General features: G+C 38.6%; 1 protein-coding gene across 4 annotated transcripts in view; it reads left to right on the top strand.

Annotated features, from left to right (window-relative positions):
- plxnb1a (plexin b1a) overlaps window positions 1–22500 on the top strand; it is a 303093-nt gene that overhangs the window by 254414 nt on the left and 26179 nt on the right. For all 4 annotated transcript variants that reach the window (XM_061973897.2, XM_061973889.2, XM_061973873.2 and 1 more), the window contains 8 exons: window positions 1724–1943; window positions 3515–3757; window positions 12381–12557; window positions 12658–12806; window positions 12880–12980; window positions 19595–19812; window positions 19884–20062; window positions 20139–20205. In XM_061973897.2, the coding sequence (XP_061829881.2) occupies window positions 1724–1943; window positions 3515–3757; window positions 12381–12557; window positions 12658–12806; window positions 12880–12980; window positions 19595–19812; window positions 19884–20062; window positions 20139–20205 (1354 nt within the window). The remainder of the gene's footprint in view (window positions 1–1723; window positions 1944–3514; window positions 3758–12380; window positions 12558–12657; window positions 12807–12879; window positions 12981–19594; window positions 19813–19883; window positions 20063–20138; window positions 20206–22500) is intronic.

Genomic DNA, 22500 nt, shown 5'->3' with positions numbered 1-22500 from the left:
TATGAACAATAATATATATATATATATATATATATATATATATATATACATATATATATATGTATATTTTATTTGTGTATATTTGTATGTATGGGTTACAGTGCAAAATAATTTTATTAACAGTAATGTATTTGTTTTTCATATATTTATGTTAGTTTTACACCCAAAAAAATCTGCCAAAAACCGGACTTTCTTTTTTGTTGTTACATAATTTCTAGTATTATTGGATTATATTTTTAATATAATTTTTTGGTTCCAGTTTTGTTGCTGCTAAATTCTGTAAGGTTTGAAATTTTGCAAATACCTAGTTAAAACAAATTATTTACTATGAATAATTATATATTTCTAGGTTACAGAGCGAAATTATTTTATGAACAATAATATATATATATATATATATATATATATATATATATACATATATATATATGTATATTTTATTTGTGTATATTTGTATGTATGGGTTACAGTGCAAAATAATTTTATTAACAGTAATGTATTTGTTTTTCATATATTTATGTTAGTTTTACACCCAAAAAAATCTGCCAAAAACCGGACTTTCTTTTTTGTTGTTACATAATTTCTAGTATTATTGGATTATATTTTTAATACAATTTGTTGTTCCAGTTTTGTTGCTGCTAAATTCTGTAAGGTTTGAAATTTTGCATATACCTAGTTAAAACAAATTATTTACTATGAATAATTATATATTTCTAGGTTACAGAGCAACATTATTTTATGAACAATAATATATATATATATATATATATATATATTTATATATATGTATATATGTATTTGTTTTTCTTTCATATTGTTATGTTGTTTTTCACGGAGCCCCTAAAGGAACATGAATGTTTTTCGAGATCTCGCAAAAGTTTTTTTTCCTATGTCAGTGAACCGGAAGTAACAAGATTAGATTAGATTAGATTAGATTTATTGGTCCCCTTGGGGAAATTCATTGTCACTGCCGTACATTTAAACACTAGACATTACACATCACACAAAAAAAAAAAATAACAAAAAGACATCATACATGACCAACACACATTTACAGGCTTGTCAGACAGGTCGGCCGGGCCTGCTGTTAAGGGCGGCTATAGCTGCAGGGATCAGGCTTTTCCTGAGGCGGGCCCTCCGGAATTTGATACAGAAAAAGATACAGCGATGGTGAACCGGAAGTGAAACAGACAAAGTGACGGAAGAGCGGGAGCATGCGGGAGCCTACCCATCATCTGTGCTCTGTTGTGGGATCATAATACGATTTGATGTCTTTATATGTTAGGCCAATACTAAAATAGAAATCATTAATCTTCTCCCACGGATGATGGGTAGGCTCCTCCATGGCTTGGTCTGTTTCACTTCCGGTTCACAATCGTTGTGTCCGTTTTACTTCCGGTTCACTGACATAGGAAAAAAGCCTTTTGCGAAATCTCGCAAAACATCCATGTCCCTTTAGGGGCTCCGTAAGTTTTCTTTTTTTTAAACATTATTTCTAGTATCATAATGCAAGTTTTATTTTGGTTTCCTTACAATTTCCACAAATATGAAATACTTTTTGTAGTATTAATGTAGTAATGTCAAGCATTGTTTTTTTAAATGTTACATAATACAGACCTTGATGCATATGTCAGAAGGCTGTGCCTGGGAACCATTGAGCAAAACATCACCGTAGTTGATAACATAACATCACATCTATCATTCCTTATCTTTCCATCTGCAGTGGAGGCAGAATCATCCGAGTGTCTGGTCAAAACCTGGATGTGGTCCAAGAACCAAAAATGCGGGTCACACTCAGCCCGCCTGATTCCCTTCCTCCCAGGCGGAGGCGGAGCGTCCGTCGGGTGAATGAAGCGCAAGATCAACAGAAGCCACTAAAGCGAGAACGCAGGATGGTCCCAGAGGTGGACTGCTCCCACGGTGCACTCTGTCATGTCAAGCAGGTTGGTTTCAGTGAGGAGACTTAGGGATGTCCGATAATATCGGCTGATAAATGCTTTAAAATGTAATATCGGAAATTATCAGTATCGGTTTCAAAAAGTGAAATGTATGACTTACTGTGTACACGGACGTAGGGAGAAGTACAGAGCGCCAATAAACCTTAAAGGCACTGCCTTTGCATGCCGGCCCAGTCACATAATATCTACGGCTTTACACACACACAAGTGAATGCCACACATACTTGGTCATCACACTGAGGGTGGCCGTATAAACAACTTTAACACTGTTACAAATATGCGCCACACTGTGAACCCACACCAAACAAGAATGACAAACACATTTCGGGAGAACATCCGCACCGTAACACAACAGAACAAATACCCAGAAGCCCTTGCAGCGCTAACTCTTCCGGGACGCTACAATATGCATCCCCCGCTACTCCGCCCACCTCAACCTTCTCATGCTTTCTCAGGGAGAGCATGTCCCAAATTCTATAATGCACTTTGTGAGTTGATTTATTTCGGAAAACCTTGTTACATTGTTTAATGCATCCAGCGGGGAATCACAACAAAATTAGGCATAATAATGTGTTAATTCCACGACTGTATATATCGGTATCGGTTGATATCGGAATCGGTAATTAAGAGTTGGACTAGGGAAGTCCGATAATGGCTCCGATATTCCGATATTGACCAAACCCTTAATTACCGATACCGATATATACAGTCGTGGAATTAACACATTATTATGCCTAAGTTGGACAACCAGGTATGGTGAAGATAAGGTACTTTTAAAAAATAATAAAATAAGATAAATAAATGTAATAAAAAATCTTGAATAAAAAAGAAAGTAAAACGATATAAAAACAGTTACATAGAAACTAGTAATTAATGACAATTAGTCAAATTAACTGTTACGCACAATCATGTGTGCTTGCAGACTGTATTGATATATATTGATTAGGGAAGTCCGATAATGGGTTTTTGCCGATATCCGATATTCCGATATTGTCCAACTCTTTAATTACCGATACCGATATCAACTGATACTGATATCAACCGATACCGATGTATACAGTCGTGGAATTAACACATTATTATGCCTAATTTGGACAACCAGGTATGTGAAGATAAGGTCCTTTATAAAAAATATAATAAAATAATACGGACTGTATCCCTTGCAGACTGTATTGATATATATTGATATATAATGTAGGAACCAGAATATTAATAACGGAAAGAAACAACCCTTTTGTGTGAATGAGTGTAAATGGGGGAGGAAGGTTTTTGGGGTTGGTGTACTAATTGTAAGTGTATCTTGTGTTTTTTATGTTGATTTAATACAAAAAAAACGATACCGATACCAATAATTAAAAAATCGATACCGATAATTTCCGATATTACATTTTAAAGCATTTATCGGTCGATAATATCGGCATGCCGATATTATCGGACATCTCTAAGTTGGACAACATCGGATATGGGCAAAAAAGCCATTATCGGACATCTCTAAAGGAGACACATCTTCATTCTCCTCATGTAACAAATCAACATTCCTTCCATCTTTAATGCAGTATGAGTCTCGCTGCACAGTGAACAGCTCCTCCCTAATCTTGTGTCCCACGCCGGCTGTGGGTCCCGATGCCAGGAGAGCCAGGGTCAAAGTTCATTTCCTGCTGGACAGTCTCCAGTTTGACTTCAACGCGGTGGGCAGTGAAGCTTTCAACTACGAAGCCAACCCCAAGCTCTACGTGCTCAACCGCGACGACCCCGACAAACCCTACCACCACAAACCTGGCAGCATCATCTCTGTGGAGGTGACCTTTATTACCTGTGATGGCATTCTGTGGTCACTTATATATTTTGTACAGTGGGACCTCTCACGTCAAACACAATCTGTGTTTCATAGGTAATGATGAAAATAGAAATAAACCCTCATTATTATTAAGCCTTTATTAATTACCCTGAAGGCCAGGGGTGTCTAAACTTTTTTCACCGAGGGCCGCACACTGAAAAATCAAAGCAAGCCGGGGCCATTTTGATATTTTTTATTTTTAAAAAAACAAGACAATATATGTATAAAAAATATATACAATTTAGGCCTCCATTCAGGCTTGATCCCGGTGAACTTGGTCCAAAAAATATAAAAAATTTGTCATTATTTATTATTATTATTATTATTATTATTCAAAGTTTAAATCTCTAGATCAACATTAGGTCTTTCTGTCAATGTAACGTTTTTAAACATTTAAGTTGTATGCCCTTTTTGTCAGAGACAACCCTGTTTTTTTATGGAAAAAACACCAAATATGCAATATTTTGAACTTGGTCCAAAAAATATAAAAAATGTGTCATTATTTATTATTATTATTATTATTATTATTCAAAGTTTAAATCTCTAGATCAACATTAGGTCTATCTGTCAATATAACGTTTTTAAACATTTAAGTTGTATGCCCTTTTTGTCAGAGACAACCCTGTTTTTTTATGGAAAAAACACCAAATATGCAATATTTTGAACTTGGTCCAAAAAATATAAAAAAATGTGTCATTTATTATTATTATTATTATTATTATTATTATTATTATTATTATTATTATTATTATTATTATTATTCAAAGTTTAAATCTCTAGATCAACATTAAGTCTATCTGTCAATATGACATTTTTAAGCATTTATTTATTTATTTATTTATTTATTTATTTATTTATTTATTTTTTTATTTATTAATGTCCTGTCCAGCTTCTCAGGCAAATCATATAGTTGATGTAGATGCCCATGTCGGCTGTTCAGATTTACTTTACAAAAGAGAAGTGTAGGATACAACCCTGTTTTTTTATGGAAAAAACACCAAATATGCAATATTTTGAACTTGGTCCAAAAAATATAAAAAATGTGTCATTATTTATTATTATTATTATTATTATTATTATTCAAAGTTTAAATCTCTAGATCAACATTAGGTCTATCTGTCAATATAACGTTTTTAAACATTTAAGTTGTATGCCCTTTTTGTCAGACAACCCAGTTTTTTTATGGAAAAAAACACCAAATATGCAATATTTTGAACTTGGTCCAAAAAATATAAAAAATGTGTCATTATTTATTATTATTATTATTATTATTATTATTATTATTATTATTATTATTATTCAAAGTTTAAATCTCTAGATCAACATTAGGTCTATCTGTCAATATAACGTTTTTAAACATTTAAGTTGTATGCCCTTTTTGTCTGAGACAACCCTGTTTTTTTATGGAAAAAACACCAAATATGCAATATTTTGAACTTGGTCCAAAAAATATAAAAAATGTGTCATTATTTATTATTATTATTATTATTATTATTATTATTATTATTATTCAAAGTTTAAATCTCTCGATCAACATTAGGTCTATCTGTCAATATAACGTTTTTAAACATTTAAGTTGTATGCACTTTTTGTCAGAGACAACCCTGTTTTTTTATGGGAAAAAAACACCAAATATGCAATATTTTCCCCCAATGACATTTTAAAGTGGAATATTTTGAGATTATAAAATAATTGGAGTCCTAAAAAGGTCAATAACTCCTAACAACATTGATTTTAATTCATTATTATTTTTTGAGCAATGACACACACACAAAAATCCCACTAAATGTATTGGGGGATCCAAAAGGGTTATAACTCATTAAAAGTGTTACAAAATAAATTATTTTTACTGTTTACTTTTAACACAATCATCTTGAGATCAGCTTCAGATCTATCCGTCAATTATACGTTTTATTGTTGTTTATGTTTTTTGTTGGTTCCTTTTAGGCCCTTCTTTTAAAAAAAACCCAAAGAATATCTCAAAGTGGAATTTTTAATGTGACGTAATTGGAGCCTTGAATAGGTCAATAATTCATAATGACATTGATTTTTATTCATTATTATTTTGTAGAGTAAACATTGCAATGTGTTCTTGTTATATTTCACCTGTTTGCTCTTTTATACCACTTTTTATGTTTTTTTAATTCATTATTTTATCGTATTTTTAGAATGTGCCGTGGGGCCGTTAAAAATGACCTGCGGGCCGCAAATGGCCCCCGGGCCGCACTTTGGACACCCCTGCTGTAGGCAATGTTTTAAGTGACATTATCAACTGTCTTACAAGTTTAGGATTATGGTGGAATATCATGTTGCAGATGCGCCTTACACGTTCATTTTCCAACCAGGTTCACTGCCTTACAAGTGTAAAAAGAAGTTAACCACGGTCTGGAGTAAAAATGCCTCACTACCAAGTATAAAAAGGTAACATTGTCTTTTTGAAGATGTCAGGTTCAAACACTGATGCCATTTATTAAACAGTCAAGAAGCAAGGAATCATGCAGAGACAGAGTTCAATTTGACGCAATAAGGAGAGACTTTTGGGCTGTACTCTAGTTAAAGATCCAAACTACGCTCTAAAGTCCAGCCCACGTGCTTCCTCTATCTATTTGGGAGGTCCCGGGTTACATCACTGCAGCTGCCGCTGAAGGAAGGGGGCAAGGAAGACACAATATATGACTTTTAATGAAATGCAAATGTGCTGACACTCGTGATATCGCCCTGTCTCTGCTATGTCTGCGTCACGGCACTCGATGTTCCCTTGGCAGTCAGCAGGCCGATTCAGGGTCTGAAAACACTGATACGAGACGACTTGCTTTGCACAGATAGAGAAAGTACAACTTCAGCACAATTGATAATAACTATAGCAACGGCCCTTAAGCATTAGAGTTGTGTGATAATAAATACGTAATTATTCTAACAGTAAAGCAGTAATTCTCAAACTGCAGTTCGGTATGCTGGCTCCGTCTAGTGCCTACGTGTCAAAGTCAAGGCCCGCGGGTCAGATCTGGCCCGGGAACGAATGATCTATGGCCCCCGGGATGATATTTGATTAGTATTAGAAGCGGCCCGCAGGCCACAGTCACCTGCTGCTGTTTTGCACGCAGCGGGGACCCCATCAAGTCATAAAAATGGGTTCCCACTTTTTTGTAAGCGTTTTGAAAACAAATGATAAATGTATGCATTATCTTGTTAAATCTCACATTCTATATTGTGTTTTGGAAAAAGGTTGTCATAAACGTTACTTAATTTATTAAAAAAAATAATACAAAAGAAAACACATTTTTATGCAAATGTAAATGTATTCAGTTGTAAACATTCATTCACTTTCTTCTTTCCTTCATGGATCTAAACCATACTTGCCAACCTTGAGACCTCCGATTTCGGGAGGTGGGGGCGTGGTCGGGGGTGGGGGCGTGGTTAAGAGGGGAGGAGTATATTGACAGCTAGAATTCACCAAGTCAAGTATTTCACACACATATATATATATATATATATATATATATATATATATACCGTATATATATATATATATATATATATATCCTGAAAATATGCAAACAAACTGTGTTTAGATAATTGATACTTCAAACTTGCATAAATAAATATTAAGGAATATAACATAACTTGGCTTCTGAGAGTTTCAAAATGTAATGAATAAAATGCTAAAGTTGTTGATAAACAAGCAATTATTTTAATAATTAAATATGGTCATTTTAAATGAATTATTATGATAATTTAAAATCAATGATTTCAAATATGTTTATTTTAATGTATAATTCTATGGCTGGATGTAATAAGGAGTCACGAAAAAATACAAATTAAAATACAATTAATGTTGATGTTTTTAGCAAAATATAGTAAAAATGTATTTTTTTTTTTTTTTTTTTTTTAATTAATAAATATATTTATTTTTAGGTAAGATAAACATAATAATACAATTTATCTCTAGTCTGGATGATTTAGTTCTTGTCACCCTGTTGTCCTCCCGTCATGAAAAAAGGCTGTCCTCACTCAGGTCCGCATGGAGCTGGAGGGGGCGTGGCCTCCAGCTCCTGCTGAAAAACGGGAGATTTTCGGGAGAATATTTGTCCCGGGAGGTTTTCGGGAGAGGCGCTGAATTTCTTTTGTAATTTGTAATTTATTTGTAATATTTAAAAAATAATAATTTTGTTTACTATTTTGGCCAAAGTAAGACAAAGAAAACAATCTTTATTTTTTAGTTTTAATGCCATGATTTTAATAGTCCAAAAATTAGTTTGACACCCCTGATCTAAAACACTTGGATAGTGTTTTATTTTCCAATATTCAAACACAGTGTTACTATTCAAACTGTGTATAATATACTTGTTAACCTTCCTCTTGTGTTAGTTTTCTGTTACCATCTCTTATGTTAACGGGTGGGTTTTGACTCATGTCTTAAATCAGCTGTAAAATACACTTAAAACAATTATCTATCATCCAATTTGTTTTTCATATTTTGGTTACCTTGTTAGGCTTCCATCCATCCATCTTCTTCCGCTTATCCGAGGTCGGGTCGCGGGGGCAGCAGCCTAAGCAGGGAAGCCCAGACTTCCCTCTCCCCAGCCACTTCGTCCAGCTCTTCCTGTGGGACCCCGAGGCGTTCCCAGGCCAGCCGGGAGACATAGTCTTCCCAACGTGTCCTGGGTCTTCCCCGCGGCCTCCTACCGGTCGGACGTGCCCTAAACATCTCCCTAGGGAGGCGTTCAGGTGGCATCCTGACCAGATGCCCGAACCACCTCATCTGGCTCCTCTCCATGTGGAGGAGCAGCGGCTTTACTTTGAGCTCCCCCCGGATGGCAGAGCTTCTCACCCTATCTCTAAGGGAGAGCCCCGCCACCCGGCGGAGGAAACTCATTTCGGCCGCTTGTACCCGTGATCTTGTCCTTTCAGTCATAACCCAAAGCTCATGACCATAGGTGAGGATGGGAACGTAGATCGACCGGTAAATTGAGAGCTTTGCCTTCCAGCTCAGCTCCTTCTTCACCACAACAGATCGATACAGCGTCCGCATTACTGAAGACGCCGCACCGATCCGCCTGTCGATCTCACGATCCACTCTTCCCTCACTCGTGAACAAGACTCCGAGGTACTTGAACTCCTCCACTTGGGGCAAGATCTCCTCCCCAACCCGGAGATGGCACTCCACCCTTTTCCGGGCGAGGACCATGGACTCGGACTTGGAGGTGCTGATTCTCATCCCAGTCGCTTCACACTCAGCTGCGAACCGATCCAGTGAGAGCTGAAGATCCTGGCCAGATGAAGCCATCAGGACCACATCATCTGCAAAAAGCAGAGACCTAATCCTGCAGCCACCAAACCGGATCCCCTCAACGCCTTGACTGCGCCTAGAAATTCTGTCCATAAAAGTTATGAACAGAATCGGTGACAAAGGGCAGCCTTGGCGGAGTCCAACCCTCACTGGAAACGTGTCCGACTTACTACCGGCAATGCGGACCAAGCTCTGGCACTGATCATACAGGGAGCGGACCGCCACAATCAGACAGTCCGATACCCCATACTCTCTGAGCACTCCCCACAGGACTTCCCGAGGGACACGGTCGAATGCCTTCTCCAAGTCCACAAAGCACATGTAGACTGGTTGGGCAAACTCCCATGCACCCTCAAGGACCCTGCCGAGAGTATAGAGCTGGTCCACAGTTCCACGACCAGGACGAAAACCACACTGTTCCTCCTGAATCCGAGGTTCGACTATCCAGCGTAGCCTCCTCTCCAGTACACCTGAATAGACCTTACCGGGAAGGCTGAGGAGTGTGATCCCACGATAGTTAGAACACACCCTCCGGTTCCCCTTCTTAAAGAGAGGAACCACCACCCCGGTCTGCCAATCTAGAGGTACCGCCCCCGATGTCCACGCGATGCTGCTCCTCCACATGGAGAGGAGCCAGATGAGGTGGTTCGGGCATCTGGTCAGGATGCCACCCGAACACCTCCCTAGGGAGGTGTTTAGGGCACGTCCAGCCGGTAGGAGGCCACGGGGAAGACCCAGGACACGTTGGGAAGACTATGTCTCCCGGCTGGCCTGGGAACGCCTCGGGGTCCCACAGGAAGAGCTGGACGAAGTGGCTGGGGAGAGGGAAGTCTGGGCTTCCCTGCTTAGGCTGCTGCCCCCGCGACCCGACCTCGGATAAGCGGAAGAAGATGGATGGCACTATTACCATCATAAAGGCAATGTTTTTCGTCCAGAATAAAGACCCAGAGTGAGGTGCCATTTAGCCACTGTGGCCCCCACTTGTGAGCCTCATTGTATTTAAAAAAAAAAAAAATTAAAGCACACCTTTTTTAATTAGGCATTTTGCTGTTCATTTTACACTATTCTTGGGTTCTTAATTTTTATTGTTTTTTTTTTATTATTTATTCTCACTATTTTATGTTTTTATTTATTAATTCATGTATTATTTATATTTTATTTTTAGATTTATTCAAAAATATATTTATTATTATTTTTTAGATGAATTAAATGTTTAGCTATTCCCCCTCAATTGTTATTGTCAGTAGTGTGTTTTCTTCTATTTTTTTTAGTTTTTTGGTATGAGGCCTTTTGTTTTGCAACTTGCCTGCGCATTAAAATTGCGACATAAATAAAGTTTGATTGATTTATGGAGGAAACAATTCAACAACTTTCATACATATATTTTGTATTTAGTCTATTTTAGAGGTTCCACTGTATAAAACTTAGACTTAGACAAACTTTATCTATCCACAAGGGAACTTGTTCCACACAGTAGCTCAGTTACAGAGGATGAAAAGGATAAGGATGGAGAGGATAATGCACAGAAGAGCACAAAAAGAGAAAACAGGTATAAAGTAGACTAAAAATTTACCATTGTAGCAATATAAAATATATGTAATATTTACATATTATACAAACCCCGTTTCCATATGAGTTGGGAAATTGTGTTAGATGTAAATATAAACGGAATACAATGATTTGCAAATCCTTTTCAACCCATATTCAATTGAATATGCTACAAAGACAACATATTTGATGTTCAAACTGATAAACATTTTTTTTTTTTTTGCAAATAATCATTAACTTTAGAACTTGATGCCAGCAACACGTGACAAAGAAGTTGGGAAAGGTGGCAATAAATACTGATAAAGTTGAGGAATGCTCATCAAACACTTATTTGGAACATCCCACAGGTGAACAGGCAAATTGGGAACAGGTGGGTGCCATGATTGGGTATAAAAGTAGATTCCATGAAATGCTCAGTCATTCACAAACAAGGATGGGGCGAGGGTCACCACTTTGTCAACAAATGCGTGAGCAAATTGTTGAGAAAAACCTTTCTCAACCAGCTATTGCAAGGAATTTAGGGATTTCACCATCTACGGTCCGTAATATCATCAAAGGGTTCAGAGAATCTGGAGAAATCACTGCACGGAAGCAGCTAAGCCCGTGACCTTCGATCCCTCAGGCTGTACTGCATCAACAAGCGACATCAGTGTGTAAAGGAAATCACCACATGGAACACTTCAGAAACCCACTGTCAGTAACTACAGTCGGTCGCTACATCTGTAAGTGCAAGTTAAAACTCTCCTATGCAAGGCCAAAACCGTTTATCAACAACACCCAGAAACGCCGTCGGCTTCGCTGGGCCTGAGCTCATCTAAGATGGACTGATACAAAGTGGAAAAGTGTTCTGTGGTCTGACGAGTCCACATTTCAAATTGTTTTTGGAAACTGTGGACGCCGTGTCCTCCGGACCAAAGAGGAAAAGAACCATCCGGATTTTTATAGGCGCAAAGTGTAAAAGCCAGCATGTGTGATGGTATGGGGGTGTATTAGTGCCCAAGACATGGGTAACTTACACATCTGTGAAGGCGCCATTAATGCTGAAAGGTACATACAGGTTTTGGAGCAACATATGTTGCCATCCAAGCAACGTTACCATGGACGCCCCTGCTTATTTCAGCAAGACAATGCCAAGCCACGTTTTACATCAACGTGGCTTCATAGTAAAAGAGTGCGGGTACTAGACTGGCCTGCCTGTAGTCCAGACCTGTCTCCCATTGAAAATGTGTGGCGCATTATGAAGCCTAAAATAGCACAACGGAGACCCCCGGACTGTTGAACAACTTAAGCTGTACATCAAGCAAGAATGGGAAAGAATTCCCCCTGAGAAGCTTAAAAAATGTGTCTCCTCAGTTCCCAAACGTTTACTGAGTGTTGTTAAAAGGAAAGGCCATGTAACACAGTGGTGAACATGCCCTTTCCCAACTACTTTGGCACGTGTTGCAGCCATGAAACTCTTAAGTTAATGATTATTTGCAAAAAAAACATAAAGTTTATGAGTTTGAACATCAAATATGTTGTCTTTGTAGTGCATTCAATTGAATATGGGTTGAAAAGGATTTGCAAATCATTGTATTCCGTTTATATTTACATCTAACACAATTTCCCAACTCATATGGAAACGGGGGTTTGTATATACAGAATATAATATATATATATACAATATATAACAAATCCCAATTACCATTGTAAAGCTTTATTGTTCAACATTGTTATGTCATGTTCTATGTCCATTTGTGCCGACTAGGGAGAAAACCTGGACCTGGCCATCTACAAACACGAGGTGGAGGCTCGGATTGGGGAAGGTGTGTGTTCGGTGAAGACCCTGACCCACAACCATCTGTACTGTGAACCGCCGGCCAAACAGCCGTCGGTAGCAGCCAGCCAGAAGAAGGATGTTCTGGACAGTCTACCTGAGTTCACTGTGAGTTTGATATTTTAGTTATTATTATGTTATTTGGGATTTGGATCAAGAATGCTGATATTCCTAAGACTCTCTGTTCTTACCGGCTTTTTTTCCCCAGGTGAAAATGGGCAACTTGAACTTCTCCCTGGGTAGAGTTCAGTACGACAGCCAAGCTCTGTCCATATTCCCCATGGAGGCTCAGGTGGGAGTCGGGGTGGGAGCCTCCATAGTGGCTCTCATTGTGCTCATCATAGTCCTCATTTACAGGTAAACTTATGAAGGGGGAATATCACAGACTCCTTTTTTTCCATCTGCGTCTCACTCCTCTACTTGTTGCCAGGAGGAAGAGCAAACAGGCCATGAGGGACTATAAGAAGGTGCAGATCCAGCTGGAGAATCTGGAGACCAGCGTGCGAGACCGCTGCAAGAAGGAGTTTACAGGTAGCGGTTCTTACATGGTAACATTAGACCAGTCCATCCAGGATCTAACAGGCTTTTTAATGGGATTATCGTGGCCTAAAATGCATGAATTCGTTGCAGCGTTTTAAGACATATTGTATAAATCGTAAATAAAAACAGAATACCATGATTTGCAAATCCTTTTCAACTTATATTCAATTGAATAGACTGCAAAGACAAGATACTTAACGTTCGAACTGGTAAACTTTGTTATTTTTTGTAAATATTAGCTCATTTGGAATTTGATGCCTGCAACATGTTTCAAAAAAGCTGGCACGAGTGGCAAAAAAGACTGAGAAAGTTGAGGAATGCTCATCAAACGCTTATTTGGAACATCCCACAGGTGAACGGGCTAATTGGGAACAGGTGGGTGCCATGATTGGGTATAAAAGCAGCTTCCAAGGAATGCTCGGTCATTCACAAACAAGGACGGGGGCGAGGGTCACCACTTTGTCAACAAATGCCTGAGCAAATTGTTTAAGAACAACATTTCTCAACCAGCTATTGGAAGGAATTTAGGGATTTCGCCATCTACGGTCCGTAGTATCATCAAAAGGTTCAGAGAATCTGGAGAAATCACTGCATATTACGGACCTTCGATCCCTCGGGCGGTACTGCATCAAAAAGCGACATCAGTGTGTAAAGGATATCACCACATGGACTCAGGAACACTTCAGAAACCCACTGTCAGTAACTACAGTTGGTCGCTACATCTGTAAGTGCACGTTAAAGCTCTCCTATGCAAGGCGAAAACCGTTTATCAACAACACCCAGATTTCTCAACCAGTTATTGCAAGGAATTTAGGGATTTCACCATCTACGGTCCGTAATATCATCAAAAGGTTCAGGGAATCTGGAGAAATCACTGCATATTACGGACCTTCGATCCCTCAGGCGGTACTGCATCAAAAAGCGACATCAGTGTGTAAAGGATATCACCACATGGACTCAGGAACACTTCAGAAACCCACTGTTAGTAACTACAGTTGGTCGCTACATCTGTAAGTACACGTTAAAGCTCTCCGAAAACCGTTTATCAACAACACCCAGATACGCCGTCGGCTTCGCTGGGCCCGAGCTCATCTAAGACGGACTGATACAAAGTGGAAAAGTGTTCTGTGGTCTGACGAGTCCACATTTCAAAAATGTTTTTGGAAACTGTGGACGTCGTGTCCTCCGGACCAAAGAGGAAAAGAACCATCCGGATTGTTCTAGGCGCAAAGTTGAAAAGCCAGCATGTGTGATGGTATGGGGGTGTATTAGTGCCCAAGACATGGGTAACTTACACATCTGTGAAGGCGCCATTAATGCTGAAAGGTACATACAGGTTTTGGAGCAACATATGTTGCCATCAGAGCAACGTCTTTTTCATGGACGCCCCTGCTTATTTCAGCAAGACCATGCCAAGCCAAGTGTTACAAATGGGTTATACTTGTATAGCGCTTTTCTACCGTCAAGGTACTCAATAACATTGAATCAATTTGTGATTTTATTACAAAACCCAAAACCAGTGAAGTTTGCATGTTGTATAAATCGTAAATAAAAACACAATACCATGATTTGCAAATCCTTTTCAACTTGTATTCAATTGAATAGACTGCAAAGACAAGATACTTAACGTTCGAACTGGTAAACTTTGTTATTTTTTGCAAATATTAGCTCATTTGGAATTTGATGCCTGCAACATGTTTCAAAAAAGCTGTCACGAGTGGCAAAAAAGACTGAGAAAGTTGAGGAATGCTCATCAAACGCTTATTTGGAACATCCCACAGGTGAACGGGCTAATTGGGAACAGGTGGGTGCCATCCATCCATCCATCCATCCATCTTCTTCCGCTTATCCGAGGTCGGGTCGCGGGGGCAGCAGCCTAAGCAGGGAAGCCCAGACTTCCCTCTCCCCAGCCACTTCGTCCAGCTCTTCCTGTGGGATCCCGAGGCGTTCCCAGGCCAGCCGAGAGACATAGTCTTCCCAACGTGTCCTGGGTCTTCCCCGCGGCCTCCTACCGGTCGGACGTGCCCTAAACACCTCCCTAGGGAGGCGTTCGGGTTGCATCCTGACCAGATGCCCGAACCCCCTCATCTGGCTCCTCTCCATGTGGAGGAGCAGCGGCTTTACTTTGAGCTCCTCCCGGATGACAGAGCTTCTCACCCTATCTCTAAGGGAGAGCCCCGCCACCCGGCGGAAGAAATTCATTTCGGCCGCTTGTACCCGTGATCTTGTCCTTTCGGTCATAACCCAAAGCTCATGACCATAGGTGAGGATGGGAACGTAGATCGACCGGTAAATTGAGAGCTTTGCCTTCCGGCTCAGCTCCTTCTTCACCACAACGGATCGATACAGCGTCCGCATTACTGAAGACGCCGCACCGATCCGCCTGTCAATCTCACGATCCACTCTTCCCTCACTCGTGAACAAGACTCCGAGGTACTTGAACTCCTCCACTTGGGGCAAGATCTCCTCCCCAACCCGGGGATGGCACTCCACCCTTTTCCGGGCGAGAACCATGGACTCGGACTTGGAGGTGCTGATTCTCATCCCAGTCGCTTCACACTCAGCTGCGAACCAATCCAGTGAGAGCTGAAGATCCTGGCCAGATGAAGCCATCAGGACCACATCATCGGCAAAAAGCAGAGACCTAATCCTGCAGCCACCAAACCAGATCCCCTCAACGCCTTGACTGCGCCTAGAAATTCTGTCCATAAAAGTTATGAACAGAATCGGTGACAAAGGGCAGCCTTGGCGGAGTCCAACCCTCACTGGAAACGTGTCCGACTTACTGCCGGCAATGCGGACCAAGCTCTGACACTGATCATACAGGGAGCGGACTGCCACAATCAGACAGTCCGATACCCCATACTCTCTGAGCACTCCCCACAGGACTTCCCGAGGCACACGGTCGAATGCCTTCTCCAAGTCCACAAAACACATGTAGACTGGTTGGGCAAACTCCCATGCACCCTCCATGGTGGGTGCCATGATTGGGTATAAAAGCAGCTTCCAAGGAATGCTCAGTCATTCACAAACAAGGACGGGGCGGAGGGTCACCACTTTGTCAACAAATGCCTGAGCAAACTGTTTAAGAACAACATTTCTCAACCAGCTATTGCAAGGAATGTAGGGATTTCACCATCTACGGTCCGTAATATCATCAAAAGGTTCAGGGAATCTGGAGAAATCACTGCATATTACGGACCTTCGATCCCTCAGGCGGTACTGCATCAAAAAGCGACATCAGTGTGTAAAGGATATCACCACATGGACTGAGGAACACTTCAGAAACCCACTGTCAGTAACTACAGTTGGTCGCTACATCTGTAAGTGCACGTTAAAGCTCTCCTATGCAAGGCGAAAACCGTTTATCAACAACACCCAGATACGCCGTCGGCTTCGCTGGGCCTGAGCTCATCTAAGATGGACTGATACAAAGTGGAAAAGTGTTCTGTGGTCTGATGAGTCCACATTTCAAAATGTTTTTGGAAACTGTGGACGTCGTGTCCTCCGGACCAAAGAGGAAAAGAACCATCCGGATTGTTCTAGGCGCAAAGTTGTAAAGCCAGCATGTGTGATGGTATGGGGGTGTATTAGTGCCCAAGACATGGGTAACTTACACATCTGTGAAGGCACCATTAATGCTGAAAGGTACATACAGGTTTTGGAGCAACATATGTTGCCATCCAAGCAACGTATTTTTCATGGACGCCCCTGCTTATTTCAGCAAGACCATGCCAAGCCAAGTGTTACAAATGGGTTAAACTTGTATAGCGCTTTTCTACCGTCAAGGTACTCAAAGCGCTTTGACAGTATTACCACATTCACCCATTCACACACACATTCACACACTGATGGCGGGAGCTGCCATGCAAGGCGCTAACCAGCAGCCATCAGTAGCAAGGGGTGAAGTGTCTTGCCCAAGGACACAACGGACGTGACTAGGATGGTAGAAGGTGGGGATTGAACCCCAGTAACCAGCAACACTCCGATTACAAATGTGGAAGTAGTGTCAAAGCGCTTTGAGTACCTTGAAGGTAGAAAAGCGCTATACAAGTACAACCCATTTATCATTATTTATTTAATACAACAGCATGGCTTCATAGTAAAAGAGTGCAGGTACTAGACTGGCCTGCCTGTAGTCCAGACCTGTCTCCCATTGAAAATGTGTGGCGCATTATGAAGCCTAAAATACCACAACGGAGACCCCCGGACCGCAACACAACATAAACACAACAGAACAAATACCTAGAATCCCATGCATCCCTAACTCTTCCAGGCTACATTATACACCCCCGCTACCACCAAACCCCGCCCCCCCTCAACCCTGCCCACCTCAACCGACGCACGGAGGGGAGGGGGGTAGGGGTTGATGTATGGGGGGGCAGGGTTAGGGGGTGTATAATGTAATAATGCAAAAATGACAATGAGCATTATTACACTACAAAAGGAGCAATAGAAATACCAATAGAAATATCACTATTGATAATGAACAATACCAATAATTTACCTCTATTATCAACAATACAGTTGTTCAAATGCAACAATACATATACGTAATGATAACTAGAGATACATACCTGCCAACTACTCCGGTTTTCCCGTAATTAGTACGATTTTCATCAACCTATTCCGGGTTACGGTTGCAGTGATAAAAAATACGGTTTTTCATTCATTTAAAAAAAAAAAGGCTGAAAACTACACGAATTGCACCTTGTGCAGACAAGATTTTTCGATCGGACACGGAGGAATTAGCGATGTAAAAGACCACGTTGGGACAAAAAAACACAAGTCAAATGCCGTTGCTAGCGATACAAGTGGAAAACTTTCAACATTTTTCGTCGCCCAAACAGATTCTTTGGATGTGATAAATGCCGAAGTTTTATTTACGGAGGCAATAATTGAGCATGGACTTCCAATCGCACTGGCTGATCACATGGGACAGTTAAATGTTTGTAATGCAACCTTTAAAAATCATTACGCGGTGATCGCAGTCCCAAAAATAAACTTTTCTTGCATGATAATGTCCAGAAAAACTCACTTTATATTACTATAGAGTCCTTTTAACGAATGAGTTTGATGGTTTATCACAAACCTTAAATGAAAGAAGTCCTTTGTTCTCCTGCACCATGCATGCGCTTTGGCCTTGCTTCGTGTTTGGTGCGCAATCCTGTCGGCTGTGTTTCACAGCACGTCTTTGACAACTTGAAGTGGCATAAAACATTTAAAACAAAGGGGTTATAGGAACAATCACTTTCAGTGTTTTATGCCACTTCAAGTTGTCAAAGACGGTATGCTGGTGCCCGACTGCCACAAGTGGAACAAACATTTGAAACAAAGGGGTTATAGGAACAATCACTTCCAGTGTTTTATGCCACTTCAAGTAAACTTATCATAAAGTTACCATATCATTTTTGCAGTATGATCAATCTGATAGAATAAATTTGGATTTTAGCCACCAAAAGGTAATGACACCAATGTTATCTATTGGAATTGTTTAGTACTGTTATACTGTTAAAAGTGTTTATACTATTTATGCTTTCAAGTCCAAGTTGAAGAAATCTTGTTAAATGTTGACAGCATAACTACCAAAATACAGAAGTATGTCCTTAATATTTTTGCAGTGCTATTTCTGTTGAAAAGTTCAAATGATTACATTAGAGATGTGATGTGCCACTTTTCAAGTGTCTGATGGCTTCAATTAATTTTCATTAATTTTTCATATTTTGAATTCTTTTGAAAGGCTTACAAAAAAAACTACATTTGAATTGTAATTCCATGCTATTGACAGGACTATTAATTTTAATGAAGTTAGCTTACCATGTTTACAGTATGATAATTGTGATAGAAATGTGAATTTTAGGCACAGAATATTTTTTACAATTGAACAAGGCAGTAGATTATACAAGCTTGGACAGAAAGTTAATAATGACACCAATTTTTTTTTTAATGGAATTGTTTAGTACTGTTTTACCATTTGTTTACTGTAAAAAGTGTTTATACTTTCAATTAACAAATTGAAGTCTTGTGAAAGGTTGACAGGATAACTGGCATTAACTGTCAAAATAATTTCAAACTATTGAAGTTAGCTTACAGAATAAACATGTCAATCAACCCATATGATTTTTGCTGTAATATTTTTGTTTTGAAAAGTCACTGTGACTGATAGAAAAGTGATGGTTTTAGCAACATTTTAACCGGTCTGAATGCTAATAATCATTTTGCGTCGGGGGGCGAAGCCCTGAACCCCCCACCAGGACTTTGTCCTGGACCTACCGGGGCCTGCGGCCCTTGGACCCTGGCTACTAGGTTTTTCTGATTTCAAAAGTTGGCAGGTATGGAGATACAAAAGAATGCAGAAAAATGGAGGGGAAGAAAGAGAAGCAACCTATATTAACCTTGTAGATTGTTATAGTAACAATAGGTTAAGCTTTGTCAGTGTGCCATGTGTTACCCAGTTTACAGCCAATAATTACAATTGTGATAAATATAGACTAAACATGTTCTCCTAAACCACGATTGGTCACATATGTTGTCTTATCTTGTCTGGTTGAAAAACTGAAACCATTTTCTTGTTATTTTTAACTTGGATTTTCTTCTTCCATCAGACCTGATGACAGAGATGATGGACATGTCCAGTGACTTGGTGGGCTCGGGGATTCCCTTTCTGGACTATAGAGCCTACGCCGAGCGCATTTTCTTCCCAGGCCACAAGGAGTCGCCCCTGAGACGGGATCTGGACGTGCCGGAAAGCCGGCGGCAGACCGTGGAGCAAGGCCTGGTTCAACTATCCAATCTGCTCAACAGTAAACTGTTTCTCACCAAGGTCAGCTTGTCCCCATTATGCGTTTATTTCCCTCCCCTCTTTTAAGTCTTCATTCCTTCTTCATCTTGCAGTTTATTCACACTCTGGAGGCCCAGCAGACTTTTTCCCCTAGGGACAGGGCCTATGTGGCATCACTGCTGACTGTCGCCCTGCATGGTAAACTGGAGTACTTCACGGACATTCTGAAGACGCTGCTCAATGACCTGGTGGAGCAATATGTGGCGAAGAACCCCAAACTCATGCTTAGAAGGTCAGAAGGACGGCATCATTGTTAATTGGGAGGTGTAATAACTTTTATTGCTGTTATACTTATCTTTCACCCCCAGAACTGAATCAGTAGTTGAGAAGCTTCTCACCAACTGGATGTCTATTTGTCTCTTCAACTTCTTGCGGGTATGTCCAAGTTGATCATTTTTACACGACTGATATATTTTATTATTTTAATTTCTTAAAGTTTTATTCTATTCCACAATCAGTGTGTTAAAAGTAATTAATTAGTGTTACTCGTAACTTTACAAAAAAATAAAATAAATCAAATTCCTAGCGCAGGGGTTCCCAAAGTATTGGAATTTGTCCCGCCACCATTCGTCTCAAGTTAAAAAAAAAAGTGAACCAATTAATTCATGTTTTTTTTTATCTGTCCTGTCCAGCTGCTCAGGCAAATTGTATAGTTGATGTAGATGATCAATATCTGCTGTGCAGATTTACTGTACAAATGAGAAATGTGGGATACTTCTCTTGTTGCCTTATTTGTAGTTGACTTTATTAAATGTTTGGATATGTTTACTGTTTGGTGCTGATGGCTCGGAGCAGGAGGGCATAGAAAGAAGAAAAAAAACAAAAGACAGAGGGGGAAATTGTGGTTACAATAGGGGGACAAATCAAATACAAAATAATAAAAAAAAAAATAAAATAAAAAAAAAAATATATATATATATATATATATATATATATATATATATATATATATATACACACACACACATATACCGTATTTTTCAGAGTATAAGTCGCACCGGAGTATAAGTCGCACCTGCCGAAAATGCATAATAAAGAAGGAAAAAAACATATATAAGTAGCACTGGAGCCCGGCCAAACTATGAAAAAAACTGCGACTTATAGTCCGAAAAATACGGTATATATATATATATATATATATATATATACATACATACATGCATATACATGTATGTATGTATATATATATATATTGTATTTTTCGGACTATAAGTCGCAGTTTTTTTCATAGTTTGGCCGGGCTCCAGTGCTATTTATATATGTTTTTTTCCTTCTTTATTATGCATTTTTGGCAGGTGCGACTTATACTCCAAAAAATACGGGTATATACATTTTTTTTTTTTTTTTTTTTTTGTATTTGATTTGTACCCACAATTTCGCCTGTCTTTTTTTTCTTCTTCGTTCCATCCCTGTAAAGGGATATATATATATATATATATATATATATATATATATATATATATATATATATATATATATATGCATATACATGTGTGTGTGTGTATATATATATATATATATGTACATATATATATATATATACACATATATATATATATATATATATATATATATGTATATATATATATATATATATATATATATATATATATACACACATATATGCATATACATGTATATTAGAGATGATAAATGCGTTAAAATGTAATATCGGAAATTATCGGTATCGATTTTTTTAGGCTCCAGTGCCCCCCGCGACCCCGAAGAGAATAAGTGGTAGAAAATGGATGGATGGATGGGTTTAGTTTTTTGTTTTTTTTATTAAATCAACATAAAAAACACAAGATACACTTACAATTAGTGCACCAACCCAAAAAACCTCCCTCCCCCATTTACACTCATTCACACAAAAGGGTTGTTTCTTTCTGTTATTAATATTGTGGTTCCTACATTATATATCAATATATATCAATACAGTCTGCAAGGGATACAGTCCGTAAGCACACATGATTGTGCGTGCTGCTGGTCCACTAATAGTACTAACCTTTAACACTTAATTTTACTCCTTTTCATTAATTACTAGTTTCTATGTAACTGTTTTTATATTGTTTTACTTTCTTTTTTATTCAAAAATTATTTTTTAATTTATTTATCTTATTTTATAAACTTTTTAAAAAAGGACCTTATCTTCACCATACCTGGTTGTCCAAATTAGGCATAATAATGTGTTAATTCCACGACTGTATATATCGGTTGATATCGGTATTGGTAATTAAAGAGTTGGACAATATCGGGATATCGAATATCGGCAAAAAGCAATTATCGGACATACCTATCGTGTATATTTATATGCATTAAAAAATAAATAAATATATATATATATATATATATATATATATATATATATATTTATATATATATATATATATATATATATATATATATATATATATATATATATATATATATACATATACAGTATACATATATATATATATATATATATATATATATACAGTATATGTATATATATATATGTATACATATCTGTGTGTGTATATATATATATATATATATATATATATATACATATATATATATATATATATACATATACAGTATATATATATATATATTTATATATACAGTATATGTATGTATATATATATATATATGTATGTATACATATGTGTGTGTGTGTGTATATAT

The sequence above is a fragment of the Nerophis lumbriciformis genome, linkage group LG01, assembly GCF_033978685.3.
Source record: "Nerophis lumbriciformis linkage group LG01, RoL_Nlum_v2.1, whole genome shotgun sequence".
Lineage (NCBI taxonomy): Eukaryota > Metazoa > Chordata > Actinopteri > Syngnathiformes > Syngnathidae > Nerophis > Nerophis lumbriciformis.
The sequence above is the reverse complement of the archived record's forward strand: the minus strand, read 5'-3'. Positions and strand labels throughout refer to the sequence as shown.